Below are 13,524 nucleotides of genomic sequence, written 5' to 3'. Positions count from 1 at the left end.
TAGGGAGGATTACAAGCAGTAGGGAACCAAATGTGATCAGACATTTCCTTTTATGAGAATTTACTGTTTGGGCATTTTCACTCTAAACAGCACCAGCTGATTTTATTTGTTTGAGACATTATGATTAAGCAATAAATAAATAATTTTATAATGTCTGATGAGTAAATATTGGTTAATTTATGTGAATGCCTTCTCAATGTACATGTAAACAGCAAGACTCATGGCACAGCTAACACTATCTAATTCCTTTTTATGTTTTTGAAGATAAAGATATTTTGTAGGATTTTCTGTCAAGCAAACTGTTCAAATTTGTTTTTATCTATTCCAAAATGGGCCTTTAGGAAACACCAAAGATTAATTAGTGCCACCTAGTGCCAGAAATGTCCTTGTTAGTAAGTTATGACCAAATACTACAAAATAAAATAATGTATTTACAAGTGATTCATCCAATAAATGGACAAATAAAAATCTAATGGACAATTTATCTCAAAACAGGTGTATATTAGCTGCAATAGATTCCTATGACTTTGGTATGCCTGTTGACTGGTGACACATTTGACTCCTGAAATAATTCTCATTATCACAACATATAAAACTAGAACACACTGAGCACAGACATCTGCTGCGGATGTGCCCTCTCCCGCAATGATAACAAAAGTGAAAAATCATTTGTTTATCTGCCCCGTAATTCAGGACTAGTCTAAAATGTAATGGGTTCCTTCTTGGCCCATACATCACCCTTCCACCAAGTTTCATGAAAATCAGCCCAGCAGATTTCCTTTATCCTGCTTACAAACAAACAAGAAAACATAACCTCCTTGGTAGAGGCAATACTAAACACTCACATTCACACTTTGCATATCACATCTACATGAAATGATGAATGAATCAGAAAGTAAAAGACTTTGTCATACTGTGGTGTTTAATTTAGTCAAATCTGGACCTCATTTTCACTGACAAACAAAAATAACCACTTAGCACAGAGACACTCGTACAGAGACAACCGTAGGCAGAACAGTTTGGAGCTTTCCACATCACTGAAGTACAGAAATATTATGATTTAAAAAAAAGGTATAAAAATAGATGAAATGAAAAAAATAAATCAACAGATACAAACTAAAATATACATCATTGGCACGGCATCTTATAAAAAGCAGGCTACATGGAGTAAGTCGGTTACAGTACATTGACATAATGGTATTACCACAAATTCAACAGGCGGTTTCAACAGAGAATAAATCTAATCTAAATGTAGCAATTAATCCAGTACTGAGATGACAACAGTGAGATCCATCGGCATCTTTCAACATCCAAGTGGTAATGACTAGTGGTAGGCCTACAGTACAGCTAGTGGCAACTTTAATTAAACCGTTGATCTGTTTTCAAGTTGGTTTTTGTCTCACAAACTGACAATAGTTGTGGTGCTAGACATAATTAATAAAAAACAGTGTGCGACCTTGACAGAACTTTAGTGCCATGATCCACTGGAAAACTGGCTAAAAACCTTCCTTCAACTACACACACACTCATTACTATTAACACCTTCATAAAACACACATGCTGTCATTAGTAAAAACATACACAGGTCACTGGCTTCAGACTGTAACCACACACTGCAAGACACCAGCACCAAGCCCATCTTTTAAGTCAGCTTTACCTCTGCAAATAAATCATTTTCAAATTGCACATTAGTGAGTTTGTGTCCAGTTTAGTCTTGTAATGTGAAACAGACATGTACAGTACAGTCAGTGCAAATGTTGACTGTAATGGTAGAGAACAACAACTCAAAATACAAATACCTAATATAATTAATCACATCACAAATCACATTTTTAAGCTTTCTCTACCTAGGCAGTCAACAACATGTATATCATGTTAACATAACAGTATAGGCATAAAAACTGCATGCAAGAAAATCCAAATTACTTTGGCTATATGGGGAGCCTTGGGAGGGGGGTTACTGCAGGGATGAACTGGGTGTGTTTGGGGAGAGATTTTGAATAAATTGATACAAATTAAGACAAATTGAATTAAAATATTACACTATTTTTGATTTTGCTGACTTAAAGCTGCAGTGGGTAGCTGCTCTATCTGTCCTGAGCCAATAGGTGCGCGCTCTCTCTGGAATGACCTGTAATTGGCCAAAGTCTCCTGTCACGGGCTCGATTTTCTAAAGCCTGATAACAGAGCCAAGAGGAGGTGCAGAAGTCTAGGTTTCTCTCACAAGAATGAAATTGAATTACAATATGATGAAAGATTATTATGGTGCTTTTGCCCTAAAACGCCAGAAATAAACAGCCTACCACTGTTTTAATTAAGACTTAATTCCTATATAATGCTGAAATCTAAGACGACAGGTCTAATAATCTGAATCTAGCCATTGAGCTGAACCTGTGAAAAACACATTTAATATATTTAGTTGTAGTTACAGTACAGAGACATAGCCACAGAGTGCATGTGTATGCAAGACATCCAAGCAGAATATTAACAGTGCACCCCAACATGAGTGGGGCAAAAGATGCATCCATCTCACACATACTAATAGTTGCTGAGGATTTTGTTAATGTGAGCGTCAAAAGTAGAAATACTTGTTGGTTCTTTGGCCTCTGTAGTGTCATGAACTGTTAGAGCCCTCTGATCATTTCTACCCTCATGCAACATTACTACAGGTGTGATACCGATACTGCCTCTGATACTGCCTAAAGCGATGGCAACAGCCAATCTATGCACGAATGGATACCCCGTAATTAAGCCTTAAAAAGCATTCATTCTTTGTATGTATAACCTGAGCCAGGCCATACAATGACAGCAATCATACCATATCCATACAGTACAGTAAGTATTGGAATCAGTATTGGGAAGGAAAAAAATGGTATCGGAAAATCTCTAAACATTGCGGACAGTCTTTCTCATGCGAAACTGAAAGCAACATTTCTCCCCAAAATTTGCACAGCATTAGGGTCACTTGTATAAAAACGTGTGTTTACAGAGTCCAGATTTTATAAATTGAAACTACAAAAGGGCAATATAAATAGATGAAGACGTATTAACCATAGAGAAGCGTGGCAGGGAAAGTCACATGGCACAGCACATGATGAGAAATGCAAAATGGTAGAAATCGTAAAGAAATAAAAAGCCCTATCAAACTAAAACTAGAGTTGGGCACAGTGATGCACACCAAGCTTGTGTCTTAACACACTTCATTTATAATGATACGCTGTATGTATCAATCAGGCTGGTTGTATGTCTCTCATTAAGTTACTGGTAAGTATCACTTATTACATACAATTTAGTGCACAGCTTCAAATGTACATTTTCCAATGCAGGGTCAAATGGTATGTTGTACAGTACAAGTTTATATTTTTGCCACAGGATCAAAGGCACTAGACCTAATTCAATCCATAATCAGGTTGAGAAATTTACCTCGTTTACACTAAAAATCTTCATTCTAAAAGATGCATCAAGACTTTAGGCCAGTGTAACTCAAAAACGCTAAGCCATTGTGGATAATTTGCTTGTGCATTCACACATTTAAATGTTAACAATGCTTCCCACCCCAGTTTGACAAACTATACACCGCTAGCTGCAGTTCGAATCCCTATCAAAAGGATTGATTAATTTATCAATCAAGTATTGTAAGTTTCTGAGACAGATTCAAACCATATCTGAAAAACAGTGAAGTGACTCAAAGAGACCAAGACATGATTTTAATACACTTGATCTTGTTTCCAATTCTATATGTGTTGCTTGAGTCCCTGAGATATTGCTGCCTGTCTGCCTTTTCTCCTAGTCTGATGATACAGTGCTTTTCCATTTCACAAGCTTGAAACACACACATACACACACACACTGCATTTGCTCATGCACCAATACACACAAACATACACAATGAAAAAGAGGTCCTCATGTCAAACTACTGCCGCTATGGGACGGTGACTTAACGAAACTAGATCTACATGATTTTCAACATTTAGGATGGAAAATGGAATAAATAAATCTTACTATGAACATCTATCCAACATATTGATGATTTTTACATTTTAGAAATGCAATGTTTCCCCTTCCCAACTTCAATAGTTTTAAAAAGGGGCATAAATGTTTGTGGACAAACCTGTGTAAGAATCGTACCCCCCAGGTTATTCACAAGGATAGAAATAAACTTACATAAAATAGGATTATTCATTTAGCAAAAGCATTCACAATGCTTATCCAAACACCAAAAATTCAAACCCCAACTTGGAAATTTCTCAAAAGTAGCTGAGGTGTAGAATTAGACCAGCATTTAGAAAACCATGGAAAAACTTCACAGAATCTTTCAAACAAAGCCTTGAGACAAACAAAGAAAACGTGTTGTTTGGTTGATTTGTGTAAGCTCCAAGTCAACTGTCCACACCTCTGAGGATTTTTAGGTATTCTGTAACCAAAATCAACTTAAACAGTTACAATTCTGTTTTCAAATCTAGTTTTGTCCCCCTTCTGACAATAGAGTTGTAAATACCCAGTAGTTGTGTTGCTGCAGATGTGTACACGAAACAGCATTCTGATCAACTGCAGCTGGTTGTACAATATCCCCTCCCTTCCCCTTATCCTTCTGCTACCTACTGGTCCCCTGTGCGTTCCAGGCCATCTATGACGCGGCTCAGCCTGATATTAAGCAGCCGGATCTGAGTGTCCAGGTGGTCGATTTTCTCTTCCAGGGAACCTGCCCCGCTTCCTCGACGCCAGTACGCCCCAACCGGCCCCGTCATGAAATACACCGCCATGATGAAGCAAATTGGCAGAACCGCACGCTCAGGGTCACCCTCAAACTTCTGCAGGATGTAGAGGCAGGACAGGGCAAAGAGCGTGACACGTGCTAGCCAGAAGAAGCGGCCAAACACAGCGTGGAGCAGGTAAAAGAACCCCCCCAGGAACATGGAGAGGAACCAGTAGGCCACAAGTACAGCAGCAACCAGCAGCAGGGCTCGTGCCGGAGAGTTGGTGAGAGATGTGGGGCTGAAGTAGTGGCTGAGGTTTGAAGCTACAGAAGGAAAAAGACAGAGAAGAGGAAGTAGTCTTTCTTTGTGCCCATCTTTCTTTGTCAAAAATGTCATAATACATTTAAAACTTACAGTCGATGCCCATCACATCCAGCAAATCTGACCAGATCTTCCAAATCGTGTCCACAAAAGAGTCTACTCCATTGACAAACCGCTCGGTCGTTTTGGAGAAAAACTATCGGATCAAAAAATGCAGAGAGAAGGGTAAGACTGTTTAATCATTTTATCATCACATTCAAATTTTAGTCAAGTCACCAGCCGCTGTGTATACTTAGGTTGTCAAAAGTATTCAATACTTTTTAAATACTTATGTTTAAAACAATGTCCACATTTGATCGTATCAAAAGTACCAAAGCTATAAAAAAAAAAAAAGTGGATCTGCAATCTGTAGGGATGGTAATCAAGAAACGGTAGCAAATTGGAATCGTAATTGTACGCAATTGTAATGCTGGCATGTTTTTCTGACAGCATCGCATTGCAAAACAATGATGTCAAACTCAAACGTCTACGCTGCTGTAAATTTGAAACAAGAAGGAATTATGTTAAAAAAAAACAGTTGCACTGACGCTAAAAACTGATCATGAATGGATAAAGAATCAGACCAATAAGCAGAATCCCTCTCAAATCTTCTCAATCACCATCGTTAAGAATGAGATTTTCAACAGAAGGCTGCACAGATGAAAACAGGGAAGAAAATCAACTGTGTTGATATGTGTTCAGTGACTTTTTTCTGTACCAGCACTGTGTCCTTGTCCTCGTTTTTTAACTGTAGGTCTATTTCTGTGTATGTACGTCAAGAGCAACAACACTTTGAGTGCCAATTACTTTTTTTTCTCCTTTATGTTGTGGTATTGAAAGAAATATCAAGTATCTTTTTGTTTTTATACTAGTACTGTATCGAAGTTTTAAATTCTGGTATAATGATGACAACCTTAGTATACAGAGGAATCATTCAGAACATTATAATGGGAAGAAGCAAACAGAAGAAGTCGACTGTCAGGAAGAAAACCACTCTATGCTCACAGTCGCTGTCTTAAGGTGCAGTATCACAGTAGCCTTTCATCCCAAAAGTTTTGTTAGCATAGTCTGAATTTAATACATATTTCACAACTATTAAGCAGAATAAAAGAATGATAGCTTGGGGAAGTGACAAAAAAACAATTCTGTACAGCCGAACACCATTTTTCTCTATAAAATGGCCTGTGTGGCTATAAATCAAACAACTGCTTACCAATTCTCCATCCAGCCAACTCTGTTTTTTGTGTTTTTAAAAGGATGAAGGAATTAAAACATATTAAGTTAAAAAGACTGACCATAGCTGAATACTTTTGTTAATAGAATTAGCTACACTTTTTCTTTCTTTTTTTACAAGTCACAATATCCCTCACAAAAAAGGTATTTAATGTCGTTTGTAAGTCAACATCAGTTAAAACGTAGAATAACGAAAGATTATGCTAAACTACATCAAGGAGTCTGGTGTACGTTATTGTATGTAACTGATAAAAACTGAGACACAAGACTTTTATTGTCATACTTTTATTTTTTTTTTTCTATATAACTAAAGCTGCTCTGTGTAACATTAATGAGAAAGTGGTGTCACTTTAGTTTGCTCTGGTGGCTACAAACAGGAAAAATACTTTATTATATATATTTTTTAGTTACATTTTTTAATATGTGTTATTTGCACACTGGTTTTATTTTATTTTTTTCATGAATATATTTTTTGCTGATTTTCTGCTTGTTCTTAATCTGAAATAAAGATTTCTAAATTGGAGAAAAAAAAACATACAGGAAATAACATTCATTTCAAAATACAGGAAGTGCAGCTGAACCAATGAGGTGCATACAAGCCATACATCCATCCAAGCTAATGTGTTTCCCGAACAAGAGTATTTTTCTGATAATTTGACATTTAAAAAACTGTCCTGGACCAGCGGGGCTACATCATGCCATCTGTGAGGTGACATTTGATGCACTTGGACTCGAATGAGACACATTAAATGATTAGACGATTACACAACAAATTATAAAGATTGCAATATTGCTTCGTGAAAGCATGTTTCAATTTATTCTTCATGGCAACGCTGCATTAACTGATGGATTAAACATGAGATAACGGCTAATTTTTCAAAATGGCATCCGTGAAATTGATGGCCAGGCCCCGGGCGCACTTGTTTCCTGTTCACCACAGTCAAGACCACGAAGCCGCTTCGTCTGCTAGCTTTTGAAAAAAAACCAAGAAAATAAAAGTGTAGTTATCTTGTCAGTCCATGTACCACACTCACCTTGTACAGGCCTCTAATGTTGTCCTCTCCGAACACACTGCTCAGAGTCTGGTAGATGCCGTTGGCTGCTCGTCGGAAGCTGTTCTGGTTGCTGGTCCTGCTCCTGGCCGCTTCGGCTGTGTAAACCAGAGACGCGGAAAGCACCAAGACAACCACGAAACCCCTTATTCCCTTCATGTCACCAAACGTTCCCTAATGTCCAGGAGAAACGTGTATCAAATGGTTCAATTAAACGCAAGGTAAGACTGGGGGTTAGCTGCCTAAAGAGACACTGGCTGTGATGGTGGTGATAACCCGTGTTGCCTTCATGGACGCCTCGTATACTCCTACTTCTTCGCCCTGAATGGCTTCTCGTGTAAGAAAAGTATTAATTTGATAGCTGCTGCATTTTTTTAAGCAATTCGCCACTCTATGCTACAGTGGCATACTGTAACATGATATAAGTATCCTAATTTGATAGTTGATCGTCTCTTCAGTTCCAATATTTGTATATTGTTTGTTCTTCTGTTTTATTTATTATTTTACTTTTCAGGGCTATAATTGCTGTTCTCTATGGCTGTCTTCTCATTGTTATGTTTTTAATGTTAAGCGCTTTGAGCTGTATTTTTTTGTATGGATACGGTTAATTATTATTATTATTCATATTCTTATTCTTATTCTTATTATTTGGATTGGTTTAGTTGACATCGTAAGTATGTAAGCATACAAAAATGCATCAATGTATCAATACTAGTTAGGGCACAGAATTCCTAAACTAAAATTTATTACATGCATTTTCCATCCATTTGTTTTTTAAACGTGTGTATATCAGAGTTCACTATTTCCGACTGCCATTAAAGGCATCGCTTGTCAAATTTGAGGCAGGCTAGACTCACCTGAAGCCTGCTGCTGCCCTCCAGTGGTGAAGTAGTCTCACTGGTCTCCCCGATTTTGTCAAGTTTTTGTCTCAATTCAGCATTTTGTTTTACTAAAGAAAGCTCCAAGCTCTCGTCTGGTGTCCTGGCTGCACACCAAGATATTTTTTTTATGTATCATGCTTGGACAAAAACATGTTTCTGTTTGTGCCTAAAGCTACACAATTAAACTACTAACCGAAATAATTAAGTTGATTTAGCTATAATAGTATCAGAATCAGAAATACTTTAATAATCCCTGGGGGAAATTATTTTTGTTACACAGCTCCAGATCTACAAACAACGAATATTATACAGACTAAACATATTTTAGAAAAGAAAAGAAAATAATATTTACAGCAGTGTAGTATATACATGATCAAAGATTATCTGTGGTTGAGTCTGAATCACTGAGAGGAGGTGACAGACTCTCCAAGGGATGTGTTGTATAGTTTAATGACAACAGGCAGGAAAGATTTCCTGTGGCGCTCTGTGGTGCATCTGGGTGCAGGGAGTCTTCTACTGAAGGTGTTTCTCTGCTGTAGTCAAATAAACCTCAGGTCTTCGTCATCAACTTTTAAATGTCAGAAAACGAAATAACCCTTTCTTTTCTTCTCATATTTGTAAATTGTGTAAGCCTGTGTTATTCCATGTAAAGAATACCATTTTCAAAATATTTCCTGCTTGTGTTGTGTTGTTCCCATGAGCTCATTTAATATAGAAATGTCTAAATGCCTATTTTCCCAGCATGGTTTGCAGTGTGCCTGGTAAGCTAGCACAAGTGTTTACACATCACTTAACTTGACCTCCACCCAGACCCCTTAGAGAAAAGACAACACATATGTCTTGTACTATAATATGCAATATCTCAATGAAACTTTCAGTGGTGCAGCTTCTAGTTAACGTTTTCTGTCTTAACAACTTGGTATACGTGAGGACAGTCTTAAATGAGAAAGTGAGTTCTAGGAAAATAGGGTTTAACTTTGAGCACATGGATGACTAGTAAATGTCTCAGCCTGTGACAAAGTGATGGACATGTGATATTATCTCTGTAGCCTTGAACACATGATTGTTATTTAGTGCACCATGTGAGAAGTTGCCCACTCCATTTACAGTAATCATGTCATTAATAAAAATGCAATATTTGTCTCCATGTGATTATTATTGTTACTGCTGAGTTATTGTATCCCATTTTAAGTTTTCCTCTTGGGGATTAGGCACATTTGTCAAACAGAGTAGCAGTGTGCTGACCAAACCTCTTGCCCATGATATATGTCAGGCAGTTCCAATAAAGATGCAGTTCACTGCTGTTCCAGAGAGGCACTTGTTATGTGGATGGCTTTCCCCTGAGTTCTCATTATCCATATTTTAACGACAATGTGAGGCTGAGTAACAGTGCAGGAGGTAGTATAGTTCAGTGCTGAAAATAATGATAACAGGAGTGGTGACAAGAGTGGTTAAATGCAGGAACGTTTTTTTTTCTTACTAGAAACAAGCAAGTTGTGTCACAAAAATGTATTTAATCACAGGAACATGCATATTCAGAAGTTTTTCTATGGGTGCACCTTGACAACTCTAACCAATAATATTTACATGCCATTAATGCAAAAGGCATAATTTGTAAAACCTTTTGCTGTAGGTGAAAATCAATATTATTATTTATTATGTGAGCAAAATCAATAATTGTAATGAAGGAAATATAAATACATATATAACCTCACTTACAACAACACATGTGACAAATACAACAAGAAGAAATCATGTAGGCGTCATAACAATACAAAAGGTAGACAATGCAAATATCTATATATTTTTTTAAACTCATGTAGCATATGAGCACATTTCTCATTGTTTATGGATAGACTCGAAATAGTTCTTACATTTAATTCGGATAGGCCTACTTAATCATTTTGGGTCCTTTTATGTCTCCTTATGTCTTCAGTCGCTACTGTGTTGCTGGGTGCAACACGTGGTAACTTAGCAACGACACACGCAGTGTAACGCAGACAGCACTGAAGGGAAACAGTGAAGGAATGTTTTAAATGGGGTGCATAACAAATTTAATACATCAAGAAGTATGATTCGATTTTTTGGGTCGACTCTAGCAGGTGTCCGTACTGTACAAATGATTTAAGATTAGTTAAGCTGCAGGGGCAGGGGGAGTCAAAATGTACGGACGAGCACCAAGAGTGACCTTCATGACAACCAACGGCACGTCATCGACAGTTGGCCCCGGCTCGTACGATGTCACCCTGACATCTTCAATATCAGGTAACTTTAAGTTAGGAGTTAGTTAATGTTAGTTATCTACAGCCAAGACTTCAGAGAACAACAACAACAGTCTCGCTTTGAATCGAAAAATAGGCTTCTCCTGCTTATTTTTTAACACCAGAGTAAACGTTGCCCAAAATGCAGTTTATAAAAATGTACCTAACGTTAGCTATATATCGATACATATAAATGCTAAAGCTAACGTTTAGTTCCCCGAAACCGTAAGCTAACATAAGTAATGCACTTTACAGCAGAGATATTCAACAGGGGGTCCCGGACCTCTCCGGGGTCCCCAGAGATGCTCCAGGGGGTCCACCAGATCACTTTTTGAAAGTTTTTTTTCTCTTCCAAACATGAACATATGCATTTACATGAATCCAACATTTTATGATGCATCGGCCTATTTGTGAAATAAGTGAGCATTTAATTTACACAACATTGATGAAAGGCTTTCTGGCCTTGAGGTATTGTGGCCACTACATGGTTAAGTATTAAGTATTCACTTTTACATAAGGACATTGTGTTTAAATCAAGAATTATTATTTTAATAGCATAGTATGTATGCATCATAAAAAGGTATGTGTATAGGCTACAGTATTTAGTAAAACGTTGAAGAGTCCACATTTAATCGATTCATTAATTCATTAGAAATATGACACAACATTCAAACAGGCTGTTAATGTCCATCTATGCATTTAGTCTACATGTGCTTAAAATAATAATGTAGGCCTACATCAGTAGAACATAATACACTGTATATTGCTAAGTTTACATTTTTCATGTTCCTGTTATCTTGTATTTTCACTTGTATTTTTTAATCAACAACTATTCTACATTTGTATGTTTTTTTTTTTTTTAGATGGCTATGCACCATTCTTGACCTTGACCAACAGAAAGCCAGCATTCAGTCAGCCCACTGAGAGGACACCAGGACCTGGACAGTATGACTACTCACCTGTCAAGGTAATGTAGGTCAGAGATTATCATTTATATACAACTAAGTGTACCTGAGAGCCATATACTGGGTTAAGTAAGGCTGAATTTCTTATCAAAATGCTTGGGCCTTGGTGAGACTAGGTGGACACAGGAATGTACCGTACAAAGAAATAAATATGGAGTACTTTGCTTTCATGTCAAACTGTGACTGTCGGCAGCTCTTTAATAGCTTTTCCTGTTAAAACATCTAAAACTATAAATCTATGAAGACATCAGCTTATAACACTGGATGAAGGCACGAGGAATAATATGTTGAGGTGTATATATACTGCGGAGGAAATCTTTTTGATTGCAATCTCATTCTCTCTCTGAGGTCTGCTTGTCTCTGTTGAACTCATGTCTCTTCAGCCAAACATCCATGGTGGTCGCAGTCTTCAGAACCGCTCCAAACGTTTTGAGGAAACAGTGTCGAAGGTCCCGGGCCCCGGGGCCTACAATGTGCTGCCTGCCCCGGGAAACTCACTCAGGGCCGTGATGGCTGAGGCAGGACAGGCTGAGAAGCTTGGCAGGAAAATGGTAGGCATATGGGTAAAGTTATGCGGGCAAAGTAAATGAGCAGTTAGTTTAGAGTTTATCCTTCCATCTTATTATGTTTTTCATCTACAATGTGTTGGCTTTTATGCAGTATATCTTCTATAGAGACGTTTTTAATGGAATTCCATTGCTAGGCAACCTTGGTCCTTGTTAACTTCCTGTCATATGATTTAATTCACATTCACTGCAACAGGAAATAAACCTGGACACATTTAGAACGTTTAGGTCTCTATGAGGGATACATGCGGAAAACTGATCTCTGAGTTTGACCTGATCAAAATCCACCATGGATCAAAAAGTCATCCAATACTTGTACAAAAGATGAATATTGAGTTTAGCTGTGCAGGCTTTTAATGTTTTTCTGTCGATAATCTCTGCTGGCAGTTCTGCCATCTGCAGTCCGCTCAACACCAATCAATCAATTAGAAGCTGTTATTTTAAAACCTTTGAGGGAACCATTTTTTCCTCGGCATTTGTCAAAACAGTCACTTTTCTTTTCTATTGTTCTTATAAAAAGAACAACACCCTGCTGTAGCATGTGACAACATATCACATTTTTAAGGCATACTTTGAATGCACAAAGATAGAATATGACTTATTTTGTCTGTAATAAGTCAGACAATCTATAACATCTTACAATGTTAAGTCTCTTACATGTATAGCAGTCATTTTTAATATTCAGCAGAGGCTCAGTAACAAGTTCATGATCATGATGGAGATGTTGAGGACCAAAAACTGTAAAGACACCAGGCCGAGAGAGTCTGATAGTGACCTGTAATTTGATTTCAAGTGAATATGAGAAATAGGATGATAAACTTGATTTCTGACATTTGTTTTGTATAATATTCTCAATAGCAGTAACACTGGCAAAGTCAGACCTCATTCTGTCCATGGTAAGTTGGACTAAAGCCTGAAGACAACAGCATTTCAACTTTGTCAACTGTTCTTTGTAAACCCCTGAAACTTTGCTCACTGTTCTGTGTTTGGTGTCCCTCGAGACACAAAGAGGGTTTGGCATGCACCCCTACATTGCTATTCATCAAATTCAACAAATATAAGTGCCTTGCAGCTTTGTAAATCTACATTTCGCACAGCAAACACATCAAATGTCTCAGGTGGTTTGAGATTTTTAGCCAAAGGAAGCAAACAGTGTTGTCATTTAGTTCACTAAATGCCTTGCATGATATATGCAATGTGAGGAAAATATATTTAATTTTAGATAATGTGAATGGTCCAGTAGCGTCTGACTTCAGCAGCGATACTGTACTAGTGAAACCTTCCGCTGCTGTGTTAAATTTATGTCCAGTATACACACAATAGATAAGTTTCAAATTAACACTGTGCTTACACGAACACACACACACACACACACACACACACACACACACACACACACACACACACACGAATGCGCGCTACAGAAGGTTAGGGGAATAGCTTTTATGTATTTTCAACTGAGATGGCCTTTAGTGCCTGTTGCCTTACTTCTACTTTTATCTTTCCTTT

General features: G+C 37.6%; 2 protein-coding genes across 2 annotated transcripts in view; one reads left to right on the top strand and one right to left on the bottom strand.

Moving 5' to 3' along the window:
* Nucleotides 1-1,944: 1,944 nt before the first annotated feature.
* On the bottom strand, nucleotides 1,945-7,557 carry bri3bp (bri3 binding protein). Its single transcript, XM_083912035.1, has 3 exons — nucleotides 7,325-7,557; nucleotides 5,112-5,214; nucleotides 1,945-5,020 (listed from the first exon to the last, which is right to left on the bottom strand). Exons 1-3 carry the CDS (start codon nucleotides 7,499-7,501, stop codon nucleotides 4,599-4,601), a joined length of 702 nt encoding a protein of 233 aa, XP_083768161.1. The 5' UTR covers nucleotides 7,502-7,557; the 3' UTR covers nucleotides 1,945-4,598.
* Nucleotides 7,558-10,385: 2,828 nt separating this feature from the next.
* The window catches only part of stpg2 (sperm-tail PG-rich repeat containing 2), a gene marked incomplete at both ends in the record, with an annotated part of 58,654 nt that continues 55,515 nt past the window's right edge, over nucleotides 10,386-13,524 (top strand). Inside the window, 3 exons of the mRNA XM_083913018.1 lie at nucleotides 10,386-10,488; nucleotides 11,348-11,451; nucleotides 11,833-12,000. Coding sequence (XP_083769144.1) covers nucleotides 10,386-10,488; nucleotides 11,348-11,451; nucleotides 11,833-12,000 — 375 coding nt within the window. The remainder of the gene's footprint in view (nucleotides 10,489-11,347; nucleotides 11,452-11,832; nucleotides 12,001-13,524) is intronic.

Source organism: Echiichthys vipera (genome assembly GCF_963691815.1).
Source record: "Echiichthys vipera genome assembly, chromosome: 4".
Lineage (NCBI taxonomy): Eukaryota > Metazoa > Chordata > Actinopteri > Perciformes > Trachinidae > Echiichthys > Echiichthys vipera.
This window is presented reverse-complemented; position numbering and strand designations above follow the sequence as displayed.

Coding starts and splice junctions, on each gene's coding strand:
- bri3bp (XM_083912035.1), bottom strand. CDS start 7,501: ATGAAGGGAATAAGGGGTTTCGTGGTTGTCTTGGTGCTTTCCGCGTCT. Junction 5,215..7,324: donor ACATTAGAGGCCTGTACAAG/GTGAGTGTGGTA, acceptor TTGATCCGATAG/TTTTTCTCCAAAACGACCGA. Junction 5,021..5,111: donor GGATGTGATGGGCATCGACT/GTAAGTTTTAAA, acceptor TTCCTTCTGTAG/CTTCAAACCTCAGCCACTAC.